We start from the raw sequence: 16,641 nt of genomic DNA, 5'->3' as shown, positions 1-16,641 counted from the left end.
GAAACAGAATCCTCAAGAGGTAAGTCAATCTACATGAGATCACAGGAAAAGTTAAGTGGCAGAACTGGAAAGCAAATAAAGAGATTCTGACTCTGAGTGCAATATCCTGTGCAGTGAGCCATGATGTTCTTGCTAGAGTTATTTACCAAGGATTGAGCGAATTCAATTCAATTCAGCTATTAAAAACCTACTGTGTACTAAGCAAAAGATAAAGACAAAATTATTCCCAGTCCTCAAGGTGCTTATATTATACTGGGGAGTCTAATGGCTCATAGGAATGAGAATGGAGGTTCTTAAACTATGGTCTGTGAAATGTGTATATATATATATATATATATATATACACACAAAAAAAAATAATAATATACTATATATGTTATATATATATATATATATAATATATATATAAAACTATTTCTATATAACTGATTTACTTGGTAATCCTAAGTTTTTGCATTTAAAAACATTATTCTGAGAAGGGGCCCATGATAGTCAAAAAGTTTAAAAACCTTGTATTTAGAAGAAAATGAGACCTTAAGGATTATTTAGTCTGCCTTCCTACTTTTACAAAAAAAGAAATCCAGCACCTAGAGAGGAAGTGATTTGCATCATTCTCCCCTACCATGTTCCACTTAGTGGCTGAATTTCTGCCCCTGAACCTGGGCCACCTCCTGACTGGGGATCTTCGTACCTCCCTGATGCTTAACTTCCCATCTGTCTACATTGGCCAGTACTTAGAGCTTCACCAAATAAATGCCTAAGAAAACCCTGGCCTTCCTCGGAGAGACAGCCTAGGTCTGGGGCCCCGTTTCTCCCTTTAGCCATCATCAGTCACAATCTGCCTGTTCTTTCCTTCCCATGGATCAATGGTCAGTGTTCAAAGCTAAGGGTGGGCCCTGCCCTAAGCAGCTGCTGGTCTTGCTTCTATGTTCAGATGTCTAGTCTTTGTTTAATTAGTTAATTCTGACAGTGGGTCTCAATTCCTAGGTTTGACCTGTCTTAGTCTTGCTGAATCCACTGTCATCCAAGCATGGGTTTTGATGCCTTATTTTTCTCACCTCTAGTTGAGACTACGGAATCTCAAGATCATAAGATAAAAGAGCTAGAAGGGACCTAAAAGTAAAAAAAAAAATGTTAATCCTTTCTCCTTAGCCAATAGCTACCTCTATGGTTTTTGGAGACCCATACTTAAGGATCTGTGATTTCAGTAGCATGAGAGCTCCCTCAGATACAGACTGAATCTAGTCAAACTCAAACCTAAAGAAAAGTCTCCTTTACAACATCTCTGACAAGGAGTCCTAGACCCTCCTCTTGAATGCTTTCAGTGATGGGAAACTCACTAGCCATGAGCTACCCCAATCCACTGTTGGACAGCTCTAATCATCATGTTGAGCCTAAACCTGGGTCTCTATAACTCCCACCTATCATTGTTTCTGGTTCTATCCTCTGAAGCCAAGCAGAACAGGTTAGATCCTTCTTTCACTTAACAGTCTTTCAGATAGCACAGTTTCCCTAATTCTCTTTATGGAAATACAAAAGCAAAAATTATACCAGGGAGTATAGTGGAAAGAATGCTGGATTAGAGTCAGAGGCTCTGGGATCAAATCCCGGCTCATTCTTTTACTCCTTGTGCAAGAATTTGTAAGCTATTTAAAACTCTCTGGGTTTCTTATTCTGTAAAAAGAGAGGCTTGGGTTTAAATGTTGGATCTGAGGTCCAATGAGCAGGCGGCTATTTGTACTAGTAAAGAAAGTATTCACACAACTGAGATCATACTATTTATATAAGGCTTTCAGGTTTGGAAAATGCTTTATGCATACCATCTCCTACATATGATCCTCATCACAACACAGTGAGGTAGGTCATAATTATTATCCACATTTTACAGATTAGGAAACTGAGGCTGAGAAAGGTTGTATGATTTGCCCAAAGTCATACACTTAGCAAACACCTGAAACAAGATTTGAACTCAGGTCTTCCTGACTTCAAGTCCAATGCTCCATACACTGTGTCACCTAGTTGCATCTGCCTTATTTTTCCCTATCAGACTAGAAACTCCATGAAGAAAGGTATCATCTATAATTGATTTGTACCTTCTTTCTCACATTGCACTGCTCATAGTAGATGTTTAATAAAGGTACGTATTGTATGACATATAAGCTCCTTGAAGATTGTTGTTATGGAGTTGTTTCAGTTGTGTCTGACGCTTCATGACCCCACTTTGGGGTTTTCTTGGCAAAGATACTGGAATGGTTTGCCCTTTCCTTCTCCAGCTCATTTTACAGATGAGGAAACTGAGGCAATCAGGGTTAAGTGACTTGTCCAGGGTCACACAGCTAGTAAAGTGTCTGAGGCCAGATTGGAAAGCAGGAAGAAGAGTCTTCCTTACTCCAGGCCTGGCACTCTACCCACTGAGCCACCTAGCTTCATATCCTTAAAGACAAGGGGTGAATTAACAATTACCATTGTACCCCCAACTCCTAGTAAAGTGTTTTGTACAAAGTGAGTGCTTATTAAATATTTGTTGACAGAATTTGTTGACAAATGACTGAATGCATAGACTTGGCAGGCCAAACACAACGAACAGAGCTGTGCCCCCACACCAGCCAACGAACATAGAACTAAATCATTGGCACAACAGGTTTCATAAACGCTATTTGAAAGAACAGTTTCTAAATATGCTTCCTCACGTTTCTTCTTTCTTTCTTCCTTTCTTTCTTTTTTTTTTTTTTTGGCAATTAGGGTTAAGTGACTTGCCCAGGGTCACATAGCTAGTAAGTGTCTGAGGCCAGATTTGAATTCAGGTCATGCTCTTTCAAAGGTGGATCGGGTATAGGAGAGGTAGACAGAGTACAGCACCTATGAAAGCAACCAGACCAGAGTGAAAAGGACAAGGCCAAAAGGCAGAAAAACAGAGCAAAAATGTGAGCAGGTCAGAATGTGAAGAATTTGGATCAGCAGCTGAGTCTGAGCCTGTCTCTCAGCAGGGAAATGTTATCTGGCATGCAGCCCTGTGAAGCCCGGCCCCTCACACATACCGCACCTCTAGTACAGCGACTTCCTGCCCATTTCGAAGCAAACGGAATGTCAAGGGGTGTTTGGAATCCAAGCCTGGAATCACTTCACAGCCGCGGAGAGGAATGGAAACAATGTGGGTCTTCAGGTCCGTCCTATCCTTGTGGAAAATGAGCTTATTATCTTTCACTCTGCACCAACGTTCCCTCCAGCGGTTATTCGAGAGCACGTTTAGATATCCTGCAGTGAAAACAAATGTTAGGACACTTTATCCTTCCCAGAGAACAATGAGGGTGGTTGGGGTGATGGCAGTTTTCTCTATCTCCTTTTTCAAGGAAGAGGGCAAGGGCAAGTGGGGGGTGGAATTCAAGGAAGGCAATACCTTGTCAAATAAATCTGTTCCACAAATATCATAAAATTGTAAATGTAGATAAACAGAGAAAAAAAGTCGGGGACCAAGAACTCATAGTATTTCATATATTCTTTGCACTTAAGACCAGGTTAGAAATGAATCGTGCTCCCAAAGTCTGTTTTTTGTTCCAGGTACCACAACTTTAGTGCTGGGCTTTGGGAGAGGGGTGGAGGTGGGAAGGTGATCATTCATACTATGACCAAAACAATGATAGAAAATAAAATGTTTAACATGAATTGTAATATATGCTTTGGAACAAAATATTTAAAAATACCATATATTGATAGAGGGAAATGGGAAAGCAAATTTTTTACTCAGGTCATTTGAAAGTGTTTCCAAATTCTCTCTCTCTCTCTCTCTCTCTCTCTCTCTTTCTCTCCCCTCCCCCTCCTCCTCTTTCTCTCCTCCCTCCTCTTCCTCCTCTCTCCTCTTTCATTCTTTCTGAAGGGTGGGGACATTAGGCAGAAGGAAGGACCTAGGAAACACTTAGCTTGGAAATAAGAAGTAATACCACAATGTAGTAGAAAGAAATTGAAGTTAGGGTCAGTCCAAAATGTGGCTTTTCTGCATGCTAGTTATGAATTACCCTGGGCAAGTCGTTTAACTTCTAAGTTTTGGTTTCATTATATTTTCAGTGGGGCTGTTGGGACTCCATAAGACTGAGGATACAGAATGCCAGCCACCTCCTGGGAGAGAGGTGTTTGGCCTCAAAATTCAGAATAAGCCATACATTTTCAGAAATGGCCAGTGTGGAAATCTGTTTTTACATGACTGTGCAAATTTATTACAAGGAATTTTTTCAATGTGGAGAAGCGAGAGAGAATGGTGACTATGGATAGGATAGCTTAAAAAAAAAAAGAAAAGAAAATTACATCACTAAAGAATTTGAATGCACAGAAGAGAATAGAAGGAATGCCAAAATGATAGAAAAGGAAGACAATTCTGAAAGTTACCTGTTGAATTTATTATAATTAAGACCTACATTTTCATGAACAAGCCTCTTTCTCTGTTGGACGATTGCATGCACATGAAAATACATATAGACATGGAATTAGCCATTTTATTTTGTTTGTTAAGTTCAGGATTTTCTTTAAGTTAAAATAAAGGTGCTATAAATATTTTAGTACATTTCAATCCTTTTCCTTTTTCTTTGATCTTTCTGGAGTATAGGCTTAGTAGCAATGACTCTTGGCAGAAAGGTGATGGACTAAACATACAGAATGAGACACATTGAGCCAATGCAGAAAGATGTAAAAGAAAGAGAGGAAAGAAGGGAGAAAAAGAAGGGAGAAAAAAATGAAGTTAATTTTTAATAAAAAAGAGATGACAATAATAAATGCTCTGCCTACCCTACTGAATTGTCAGTGAGAATCAAATTTGATAGCATTTGCAAAAAAGACTTTGTTTTTCTTTTTCTCCCCAATGGGGGGGAGGTAGAAGGGAGAGAAAATGGATTTTAATTGAAATAAATTTTATAAATAATGTATTTAAAGCACTTTACTAATCAGCTGTTGCTATGATTAATAAATAACGGCTGGCATAATAGCTATCTTCAAAAGCAGAAGCAGAATTAAGAATGGAGGCTGCAGAGGGCAGAAGAAAAGCCCTCCAAGGAGTCCCAGGGGGTATTAATTACAGTGAAATATACTTCAGCTTAATAAATGGAAGCCCATTTTAAAGCTAAAGATCTCAAACAATGAAATACATTGTCTTGAGGTAGCAAGTTCTACATTACTGAAAGTATTCAATTAGCAGCCTGGATGGCTACTTGTCAGAGATGTGGCTAGGCTATTCTTTCTTTTTTTTTTCTTAATTCAATTATCTTTTTATTTTCAGTTCCACATTCTCTCCCTCCCTGCGAGCCCTCCCCCCCCATTGAGAAGGCAAGAAATATGATATCCATTATACAGATGAAGTCATGCAAAACATATTTCTGCATTAGCCATGTTCCCCACACTCCCCGCCCCCCAAAACCAAGAAAAACAAAGAGAAAAAATATGCTTCAATCTGCACTCTGAGTCCACCAGTTCTCTGTCTAGATGCGGAGATCATTTTTCCATCATGAGTGTGAGGGTATCCAAACATTGGGTTGGTGATTAAAGATCAAATTCTGAGTCAAAGGTCTCTTTTTAAGTCAAAGATTCTATGAACTATGAAGCTGGCATATAGTGGGTGCTTAATATTTATTGAATGAATGAATGAAAGCTAAGAATCACAGAACGTCAGGGCTGCAAGAAAATAAAAAATCTAAACTGTTTTTTAACAGCATTACAACCAGCAGCTACAACTAGCATTAGTCCATTGATAATATTTAGTCCACAATAATGAGTCCCATTCATAATACAATGGGAGAGTATTTTTCAGGGCATTTTATTGATTCATCCAAAAGTCCCCTAAGGAAAGGTATCATCATGATCTTGATTTTGTAAATGGGGCAGTCCCTGGTCTCCAGATCACTGACCAAATCAGCGGTAGCACAACCTAAGCTCAAACAATAATAGGATTAGATGATACAGATTAGCTCATTATTATCTCCAGCAACTCTGTGAAGGCAGCAAATTGTCTCCAGATTAATAAGCAGTGGGTCAAAGAGGACAGGGAAGGAATCAATATAAGTGGGTCTTTTGACTACCCAGTTCATGCAGATGCTGTTCTGGGCTACAAAGATCTGCTAAATTGAGGGGAGGGGAAAAAAATCCATTGCTTCCTTCCCATATGCCAATTATTATTCCCTTCCAAAATAAAGGGAGGGATGCAGATTTCAGCCCTAAATTAAGAACATCCTAACAATTAAAGTTATCTACTTTAAGAAGGAGTGAGTTCCTTATTACCAAAAGAATTCTAGTTGAGGCTCACTGAGTAGAATTGTCCACATCATTTACTTAAGGAAATGTTTATTGAATTGAACTAAATGAATCACACTGATTCCCATTGCTTCAATAATGATCAATACTGATTCCCAAACCTTTATCTCTGGTGCCAATTTGACCCTTAAGCTCCAGTCTTGTTTCAACTGCCTTATGAACATTTCCAGTCACTTGCCCAAGCTGGAACCTAAAAATGACCAAGTCAAAAATGAATTCATCCTCTTTTAATGGGATAGTGGTAGGTATAGTGGAACTTGACAGACAGGAGAGCTGCATTTGAATTCAATACTCCCCAACTGTATGACCCTGGGCCAGTCACTTGGCCTCTCATCATTGCTTTCCTTCTCTGAAATAAAAAAAAGAAAGAAAAATACTTGCAATTATCTACATTCCATGGTTTGTTTTGTGAAAAGTATGATACAAATGTGCTTTATGTTTATTATTGTTGGGATGTTGTGATGAAGGTTCATATTTCATAGTGGGGTTTGACTAGACAGTTTCCCTACGGGATTTATGAAACTCAAACACCCTGTCTTCTATGAATCTACATTATATTCCAGACCCTGTGCCTGGTGTTGGGGAAAGAGATGAGAAATGGCCCAGCCCCTGACTTGAAGGGGCTTGAAGTTTAATGTGGCAGTAAATGCAACATGATTGGTTATAAGCTCCGTGAAGGATGGGGTGGTATCTTTTACCAAAACTTTGTAAGTATTGTCAGCTGTTGAGCACACTGTTCTATACACAGAAGGTGCTAAATAAATGTGTTTGTTATTGGTGAATTGGATCATAGAGTTTAGACCTGAAAGGGGACTCAAAGATAATCTAGTTTTCTTCCTGCCCACCTCCAACCCTCTTCCCGAACCTGTCCAAGGTCATAAAGGTCATAAAGCCAGGATTCAAACCCAGGTCTTCTGATGCCAGTTCCAGTTCTTTTAATACTACCCTACCCTGATTGATCCGAATTGTTGAACTGAATGAAGGAACAGTAACAGTTGATATGGAAGAAACATTTTCAAAATTCATATGAATTAGATTTCCCTGAACATTGTAAGTTTTCTAAATTACACATACAAATAAGACCTAACCTACCTAGGTCTCAGTTTCTTCCTTTGTAAAATGAAGCAGCTTGACCGGAAGATCTCTTTCAATTCTAAATCTTATGAGGTATGATCCTAGAATTAAAAAACCTTTACTTTCGGACATGAGCCTTTTTCTTCAGTATTAATAAAGGCCAGAAACAGATTTACTCAAGTGTCTGAGATTCTGTTGCCCCCTTGTGTTTACAGAACACAAGATCCTGTGCTTTGGTTAGCTTTTAAACTATTTTTCAAAGTAATGTTCTCAACGACAGAAAAAACAGGTCAAGAAACTGACACTTAGAGAAGAGAAATGGAAATGACCCTGGGCAAGTCATTTCATCTCTGCATGCCATCACAGGATGTGTCCACTAAGGCACAGATGAGATGCTGATTTGCTTTGGTTGAGGAAGTTCTCTTTATAGGTATTCCTCATAGAGATGATATCACAGCTCCTATGAACATTTGTTTATGTGCTCAATACAAGCAGAATAAAAATATGTGTGTATGTATATGGTGTCTCTGTCCATGAGGAACATCTATTTAAAAAACAAAACAAAACCAAAGCACATAGGTCCAGGTTTGTTAGAAAGAAATTGCTTTGTAAACCATGAATTGCTAGAGAAAAGCAACCTGTTATTATTATTTTTTTTTTTGGTGAGGCAATGGGGTTAAGTGACTTGCCCAAGGTCACACAGCTAGTAAATGTCAAGTGTCTGAGACCAGCTTTGAACTCAGGTCCTCCTGACTCCAAGGCTGGTGCTTTATCCACTGCACCACCTAGCTGCCCCAACAACCTATTATTAATATTATTATGTCTCTATTAAAATCCTTCTCCAGTACCTCACTGTGACCTTGGAATCTCAAAGGCTGATCTCATTGTCTGAGCTCCAGCCTTGGTAGGTACTTTTCATTGTTATCGTTTAGTTTCAGTCATGTCTGACTCTCTGTGACCCCATCTGGGATTTTCTTGGCAAAGATTCTGGAGTGGTTTGCCATTTCCTTCTCCAGCTCATTTTAGAGATGAGGAACTGAGGCAAGCAGGGTGAAGTGACAGCTAGTAAGTATCTGAGGCCAGATAAACTCAGGAAGGTGAGCCTTCCTCACTCCAGGCATGGCACTCTATCCAATGCACCACCTGGCTGCCCTATACTACCAGGTTTTGAATATAGGCTAAGCAATAAACCAAGTACCTATTGTCTTGGGACCAGCCGATTGTCTCTGCACTTACAAATCACTTTGCCTTTGCTCCTTTGGGCACATGTTATCTGCCCTCATCCCCTTATAATGTCAGTTTCTTTTTTTTTTCTTTTTAGTGAGGCAATCAGGGTTAAGTGACTTGCCCAAGGTCAAACAGTTAGTAAGTGTCAAGTGTCTGAAGTCTGATTTGAGCTCAGGTCTTCCTAACTCCAAGGCTGGAGCTCTATCCATTGCTCCACCTAGCTGCCCCGGAATGTCAGTTTCTCAAAGACAAAATGTAATGTAAATGCTATAACAAATGCTTCTTGAATTGAATTGGATCATGTTTTAGGGCCCTGGGAAGGGGATGCTCTGGATACTAACCCACTGGTCCAAAAGGATTATTTTTGTCCTAAAGTGACTCAACGTCCATGCAGAATATAATTTATTCCCAAGGCTGAATTTGACCAGATGTCATCAAAATACTATGACTCCTCTGGAAAGTGATGCTCTAGACACAGGAGGCATTGTTAGTATATTGGGGGGGAGGGGGGAGAAGATTCCTGGATTTGGTCTTTGGCTTTCCAGAAAATGCCCAATTTATATTTAGCATATTTCCAGTTCAAGTAGAATTAATAACATGTAGGAGACTGAGCGACATTTTATTTAGAGCCGGAATTTCTATGAAATGACTAAGCTTTTATCTCTTTCCTCAGATTTCTTTTCAGTCCCCAAAGGAGAAAACAATAAATCACACTGGTCAACAGCTCCGGTTTTTTATGTATTTTGAACAACATGATTTGTTGTTTAGGTTTTCTGGATATTGCCTCTGATTCTGGAGACATGACTTCACAGCTTCAACCAAAATAATAGAATGTGATACTGAGCATGTCACGGGTTCCTCAAAGTGGAAAATTCAAATGCATGAAGAGAAGGGAAAGGGATTTGTAGAAAGGAGACTTGGACTGGAAACATGGCTTGATCTCTTAGAACAACCCTGTGTGCCCATGGCCACAGCTCTAGCGCTCAGTTTCTTTATCTGTAAAATGAGGGGGTTGGATTAGATCATCTTTAAGTTCTGTCCAGCTCTAATATTCTATGATCCCTAGGAATAGACATGGATTGTCATACATTCAGCAGCTCCCTCCCTCAAGGATCTCTGCCTGGTCAAATCTTTCACCTCTTTGGAAACCTCTCAAAAGATGAACCAAAGAAGGGGCCGGCAATTTTCCCAATGGAAATGCGAAGACAGTATTTTTCATTTCCTAACAGGGGAAAGGGAAGATACTGTAGTTGTCCTGGAAGCCATATTGAGTGAAGTATGTGACCTTTTTGACTTCAAATATTTCCCTTGAAAATTCAAATGTCCCAGAAAGGGCATTAACACCTGCCTCAGATGGTCTATTGATTCAATCAGCTGATGCTCGGGTAAGGTTTAGAATCCCACTATTTCGGAACTGAAGACAACCTAAGAAGTCACCTTTTGTTTGCCAAAAAGACCTTTTCAGAAGGCCTGAGGTCAAGATCACACATCAGATCACAAACTTAGAACGAAAGACCTCAGAGGCCATCGGGTCCAACACACTCATTTTATAGGGCACAGAAAGGGCTAAGTGACTTGCCCAAAATCATACAGCTAATGTCTGAGGCAGAATTTGAACTTGGTCTCTCTGACTCCAAGTCCGCTATACCAATGGTTTTAAACACTAATAGAAACAGATACCAAAAAGGACATAATGATCCCTGTTGGCCATTCATTGATTTAGAAAAACCACAAATCACCACTATATCTATGTCTTATTGCATTTTTGTTTATTTTGCTAAATATTTCCTCATTACATTTTAATCTGGGTTGGAACCACCAACCCAGGAGTGTTGTAGGCTATGGTGTGACATCTCCCCCTCACACTGTGCCTCTGAGCTCCTTACTAACTGTAACTCTGGACAAGTGCCTTAGTTTCCTCATTTGTAAATGACTGGGTAGGATATGATGAGCTAACTTTTGGTGACGCTTTATGATAAACTCTATCCAGTATATGAATGTCCTGTTTAACTTCTTGGACAATTGCATAGCCAGCCTCTGTTAGAATATTTCCAGAGGCAGGGAGCTCATTATCTGATGAGCCAGTCCAGTCCATTTTTAGATTGCTTCAATTGTGAGAAGCTTTTATATTTCCCCGAGCAGAAACTTCCTGCCCTGTAATTTCCTCTCTTTGGTCCTGATTGTATCCTCTGGGACCAAGTAAAATAACACTCTTCCCTCTTCCAAATGACAGCTCTTTGTGTATCTGGGGCCATTGATTCAATCAGCTGGTCCTTTCCCTCCCTCCTAGCTTCCCCAAGTCTTTTTGTCTCCATGCTGAACATCCCCAATTCCTACAGACAATCTCCATGTGGGATCAAATCCTTCCAGGCCCCTCACCACGCTTGTTGTTGTTATTGTTGAGTCTTTTCAGTTGTGTCCAACTCTTTGTGACCCCATCTGAGATTTTCTTGGCAAAGATACTGGGATGATTTGCCATTTCCTTCTTTGGCTCATTTTACAGATGAAGCAACTGAGGCAAACAGGCTTTAGTGACTTGCCCAGGGCCATACAGCTAGTATGTGTCTAAGGCTGGATTCGAATTCAGGTGTCCCTGACTCCGGGTCCAGCACTCTATCTACTGCACCACCTAGGTGATTCATCACCCTAAGAGCCCTAAACTGGATGTACTCCATATTTTATTGACATCTTTCCTAAAATGGGGTGTCCCAAATGAATACAATAATCCAGATGAGTCTGAAGAGTATATAGTGCTCAAACCTCATGTTATAGTCTTGGAGGGCAAGTAAGTGATTTGCTAAGGGTCACTCAGACAACAGATATCAGGTAAGATATGAACTGAGATCTTCCCTATGAGCAGCCAGTTCTTACCCTCTCACCACACTGCCTCTCATACCTCACTTAATCAACAAGCAGTTATTAAGCACCTACTGTATGCCAGGCACTACGCTCAATATTGGGGATACAAGTACATACATAAGCGAAGTTGCCTCTCATGCATATATTATCTGATACAATCCTTATAACAACAGGGTATTTTTATCTCCCATTTACAAATGAGGAAAACAAGGCTCAAGAAAGTTACCAACTTGTCCATGGTCCCTCAGGTAAGTGTCAGAGGTGGGCTCTGAGCTCAGGACTTTCTGACCCTAAGAACATATTGTTTCTCCATAGTTACATCTGCCACCTGTATAGGATGTCTGTCTCCTTCAGAGCATTACTAGGAGGATGGACAGTGATGTCATAAACCTGTTGAATGTTATTTTCCTTTTTTGCTTTTTGCTTTTTTTTTTTTTTGCAAGGCAATTGGGGTTAAGTGACTTGCCTAGGGTCACACAGCTAGTAAGTGTCAAGTGTCTGGTCTGAGATCACATTTGAACTCAGGTCCTCCTGACTCCAGGACCCATGCTCTATCCACTGTGCCACCTAGCTGCCCTGAACGTTATTTTCAATGGCCTTTCTCTGTATCCTCAGTGCTTAGCACCGTGCCTGGCACACAGTAGTCACTTAATAATTGCTAATTGAGAGAATGAACTTAATTCAAATAAATTCCATAATCCTCTATTAAACACCTATTATGAGTAAATCCTGCCTTGGTAGGAGGAATTCCCTCACTCAGTATTCCCCTATACTAATGAAATTATAGTCTCTATCCCTACGCTATGGGCAAGGAAGGCAATGAGCACTTCAATTTTCTCCGAGGTGAAAGATTTGCCTTTTGAAAACTGCCAAAAGGGCAGGTCTGGTGAATAACATAACTGGGGAATTTTATTTTGGGTGTGGCTATAAAACGTCAAGATGTGTTTTCTGGTGTGGTTGTTAACTGAGCTCAGATGATCGCTTCCCAAAAGGCATCTTAAAATAGTTTTGATGAATGGAAGCATGATGGGAAGAAACACAGCTTCCTACGTCCCACCCCCCAAGTGAATTATTTTGGAGGTGCTCAAAATCATCCGAAAGGGTAAGTCTGAATTTGTCTGTTAAAGAATTGGCCTTATCACTTAATAATAACATCTCAGATTGTTCTTCTATTGGTACCAAGTTCGTCAAGGAACTTTAGTCAGTGAGGTAGGTCAGTTGAGAATACGTTTTTTGGTCTGAAATCCTCAGATCACACCCCATTGGTGTTCACTGAGGCCAGCTCCCTCTGGGACCAGTTCCGGTCATTCTCTAAATACAACATCCTATGAGTCCTAAAAAGCAGTACCTGCTTGCCATCTGACCATAACTGACTCTCAGTCCTGTATCACTTCGTGTTAATCATTTAGGATGGGCTATCTGGTCTGGAAAGCCCCTTTCTAGTTCTACCATTCCATGTTCTAAGGTTACGTTCTTGAACTCTTTCTTAGGTTCTCAGATCAGCTTCTTCTGTAACATTCCATGTTCTACATTCGAACATTCTGTGCTCTAAGGTCCTTCCCAATGATGGCATTCTAGGTCCCTTCCAGCTCTGACTTTCTTTGATAGGATACCATCCTTTGCTATGCATCTGCTGTTCTTCCTATTCTCAGGTCCCCTCTGGCTCCTTCTTCTCAGGTCCCTTCTAGCTTTACCCTTCTGTGATTCTCTGACTCCACAATACTGTAACTAACAGCACATAACAGTCTCTTTTTTCATGAGTCTCACCCACTGATCTGGCTTCTAAGTGGAAGGTCCAACCCTGTTCTTCTTACATTCATTTTACCAATGAAAACCTGCAGAGGTCCAGCTGTTCCTGCCACTTCTCATGGAAGAGTTGGGTTTCGAACTCACGGCCTCTTGTCTCCGGTATGCCTGTCTTCTATCAGCTCGATTGGTTCAGAATTTCCTCTCTGTGGGGAAGCTAAGCAGCAGCTGTAGCAGGCTCAGCTTGGCAGGATCTGTCTGCTGGGCTCTGTCGAGGTCACCCTTTTGCTTGATACTTCACAGCTGTGCTTATGGCTGGAAATAAGTCTTTAAAAAAAAACTTATTTCTTTTTTACCGACATCCAAAAGGAAGCGTTTGCCTCATCCCTACACCTCACTCCCTGAATGCTCAATTAGGTGACAGTTTAAAAATTTTGTACAAGAATGTTATTCTTTCAAGAGAACCAAAATCTGAAAGATGTTGATAATGCATTTTAAAAGAGATACATATGGGTAATTATAGGGCTACTGATTTACAGTGATCCGCAGTGCCTCCAACAGACACTCTGCAAAACCATTTATTTGACTCTATGCTCACAAATAGAAACGTAGTTTTGTTTATTTAGAATTAGTTAAGTAAGGTTAATTGCCAAGCCTTTCAAATACAGGAGACTTTGACTCCCTGACTCCTCCCTGTAGGAAATGGGGACTTTCCATCTCAACTTCCTTACTGCCCTGACCTCTCACGAAGTCTGTCCATAAGTTGGCCACTCCCACTATCTGCTTTCCCATCTTGAAATCCCAGGCTTTGGTATCCTACCGATTGGGTCCACTAAAAATCCATGGGAAGATGAAAGAATCATAGTCTGTTGGAGTAACAAGGGACCTGGGACAATATCTGAACAACAAGATCATAAGATTTCAAGTGAGAAGAGGGAAAAGAAATCATCTAGTAAATCCCCCTCCTTTTATAGATGAGGAACCTGAAAGACCAGGCTTGCCCAACAACACCTATGTAGTAAATAATAGAGTTAGGATTTGAACCCAGGCCTTCTGTCTCTATAACAATCCCTCATCATCTCAAAATTTCCTAAGATCCCCTCATACTACTATTTCATAAAAGGAGTTAGTTTATTATAAAAACAATTGTACCCTTGACCATTACCTCCCCGAATTCCCCTCCTCTGCTCCTTCTCACCACAAAGATTCTCAAAACTTGCCTCACTAGCCACTTAACACCTTAGATTCTGGCTTGTATGACCACCATTCTAACAAAACTTAGTACCAAACATCTCTTATTTGACAAATCCATTGTCTTATCTCCTTTATCCTACCTTGACCTTAGAAGTTTTCAACTTCTTTCCCTAAAACAGCCCCCTCTTGATTTTTCTGGATATTTTTGTCCAGACTTTTCCCCTATCTCACAAGCTGTTTCCTCTCAGAATCCTTTGCTGTCTCCATTTTCCTCTCCTTCCTTCCAAAACGTGGCTATGCCCCAAGGCTCAGTTTTTTGTTCTCTCTTCAGTTTCCCTTGGCAATCTACATGGTTCATTCACAAAACTTCAACTATTTAGAGACCAGCAAAACATGCCTTCTTGTGGTTCCTCACACATGGCGCTTCATCTCCCGCCTCGTGTCCTTGCACTGGTCATCCTCCATGCATGGAACACATTCGCTCCTTGTCTCTATCTTGCAGGAAGTCTTACTGATAGTGCAAAAGTCAAATTTGTTCAATGTCTTAATTAGAATGATCCCAAATTATAAATGAGGTGCATCCAAAACCAAGTATTTAGCAGAAGTGCTGGATTGGAGGTTAAACACTATCCTCCAGAAGAGGAGAGAAAAGAAACCCATGTCTAAAGTCTTACAAAACACCCTCTTACCACAGGTGGGTACATCTTCCTCAGCTGACGAGGTCTGTTCATCTGTTGATGGCTTTTTCTTTCCTAGACCAATGATCTTGGTAATCTTTTTCCCAGTGACTTTTGTCACTGTTCCCTTGGCTTCTGACTTTGAACTTTTTTTCCTCTTAACTATAAAAAAAAGGGGAAAAATCCATAAGTGTGTTGTAATAACAGCCAACTGGGGAAAAAAAAATCAAAGCAATTGGATCTTATGTCTAGAGATAGAACAGACCTTAGAATAGGTTGTTATTCTAGGCTCCACAAGGTGCACAGATAGATTCCAGGGGATCCTTAGTTGAGAAAACAATTATATTTCTATTTTCATTAATCCCTAATTCAAATTTAGCATTTCTTTTGAGTAAGAGTTAAAAAACAAAACCCACATTTTGGCTTTCCCAGACTGCCATGACACAAAAGGGTAAGTCCTCCTGTCTTAGAGGCTTTTCCAGTGAATCCCATCATTTTACAAATGAGGACAATGAGGCTCAGAGAGGTTAAAATACAGCCTCATGGTCACTCATCTAGTGCCAGAGGAAGTATTTGAACCCAAGTTCTCTGAGTACAGAGCCATTGCCATCGCTATCAACCCCCTGCGCCACACTCCCTTCCCTGTAGAATATATCAGACTTAGCAAGTAAGGGTAGACAGAGCAAATTCAGTCCTAAAATGATTGTAATAATATTAACAGCTAGCATTTGCATTGTGTTTTATAGTTTACAAAGCTTTTTGCACACATTATGTGATTTGATCATCATGGCAGCTCTGTGAGGGAGGCGGGGCAAGTGCTATTCCCATTTTATAGATGAGAAACTGAGAAAAACGACTTGCTTGTGTTTGCATGACTAAGAAGTGGCTGGCTCCAAATCCAGTCATCTTCCCATGACACTATAGAAACCACGCAAAACATCAATACAGGCTTCTGTACTGGGGAAAAGGAAACACTTCTCAAGAGATTCAGGAAGGGATCAATTAGGTCTATGGTCTCTTCATCTCTAGATCTTTGATCCAACTGTTTGGATTGTTTGCACATTATCTTCCCCCATTAGAATGTATACTCCTTGAGGTCAGGGGTCATGTTTTTATCTTTCTTTGTATCCTTAGCGCTTAGCCCAGTGCCTGATACAAAGTCAACCCTTCATCAATGTTTATTGACTGAAAAGTGATTTGCCCAAGATCACAAAATTATTAAGTGCAAGAAAAGGCACTTGAACTCAGTTCCTCTGACTATAACCCAAGGTTCTTTCTCCTATACAATGTCTTCCTAATACACTGGGTTACGTCTTTTAAATCTCTTGACCCTACGTTGATATCAGTGGAGCATGTGAAGCCATCCATCAATCATCTCTGGCTCTTCCTATAGGATCCACCCACCTTCTTTTTCTGCCACATGTGTTTCTGATGACATCCTTTCTGTAATTTCTCCTGAACAGTTCCTTCTTGGTAATATGTGGCAGCCAACCCACACCCGCCATATGCCTCTCCATTGTCCTCTGGGTGACCCTCAGCTTTTAATCCTACAGAGGCTATGGTATTCTATGAC

The 16,641-nt window shown here is 40.3% G+C and overlaps 1 protein-coding gene across 4 annotated transcripts in view; it reads right to left on the bottom strand.

The window, feature by feature from the left end:
- AFAP1 (actin filament associated protein 1) overlaps positions 1–16,641 on the bottom strand; it is a 243,348-nt gene that overhangs the window by 54,293 nt on the left and 172,414 nt on the right. For all 4 annotated transcript variants that reach the window (XM_027836596.1, XM_027836598.1, XM_027836599.1 and 1 more), the window contains exons 9-10: positions 15,081–15,230; positions 3,044–3,255 (exon numbers count right to left, since the gene is read on the bottom strand). In XM_027836596.1, the coding sequence (XP_027692397.1) occupies positions 3,044–3,255; positions 15,081–15,230 (362 nt within the window). The remainder of the gene's footprint in view (positions 1–3,043; positions 3,256–15,080; positions 15,231–16,641) is intronic.

This window comes from Vombatus ursinus, unplaced genomic scaffold (assembly GCF_900497805.2).
Source record: "Vombatus ursinus unplaced genomic scaffold, bare-nosed wombat genome assembly UNPS02014818.1, whole genome shotgun sequence".
In the NCBI taxonomy this organism is placed as follows: Eukaryota; Metazoa; Chordata; class Mammalia; order Diprotodontia; family Vombatidae; genus Vombatus; species Vombatus ursinus.
Note: the sequence above shows the minus strand (reverse complement) of the source record. Positions and strands in the feature narration are given on the sequence as shown.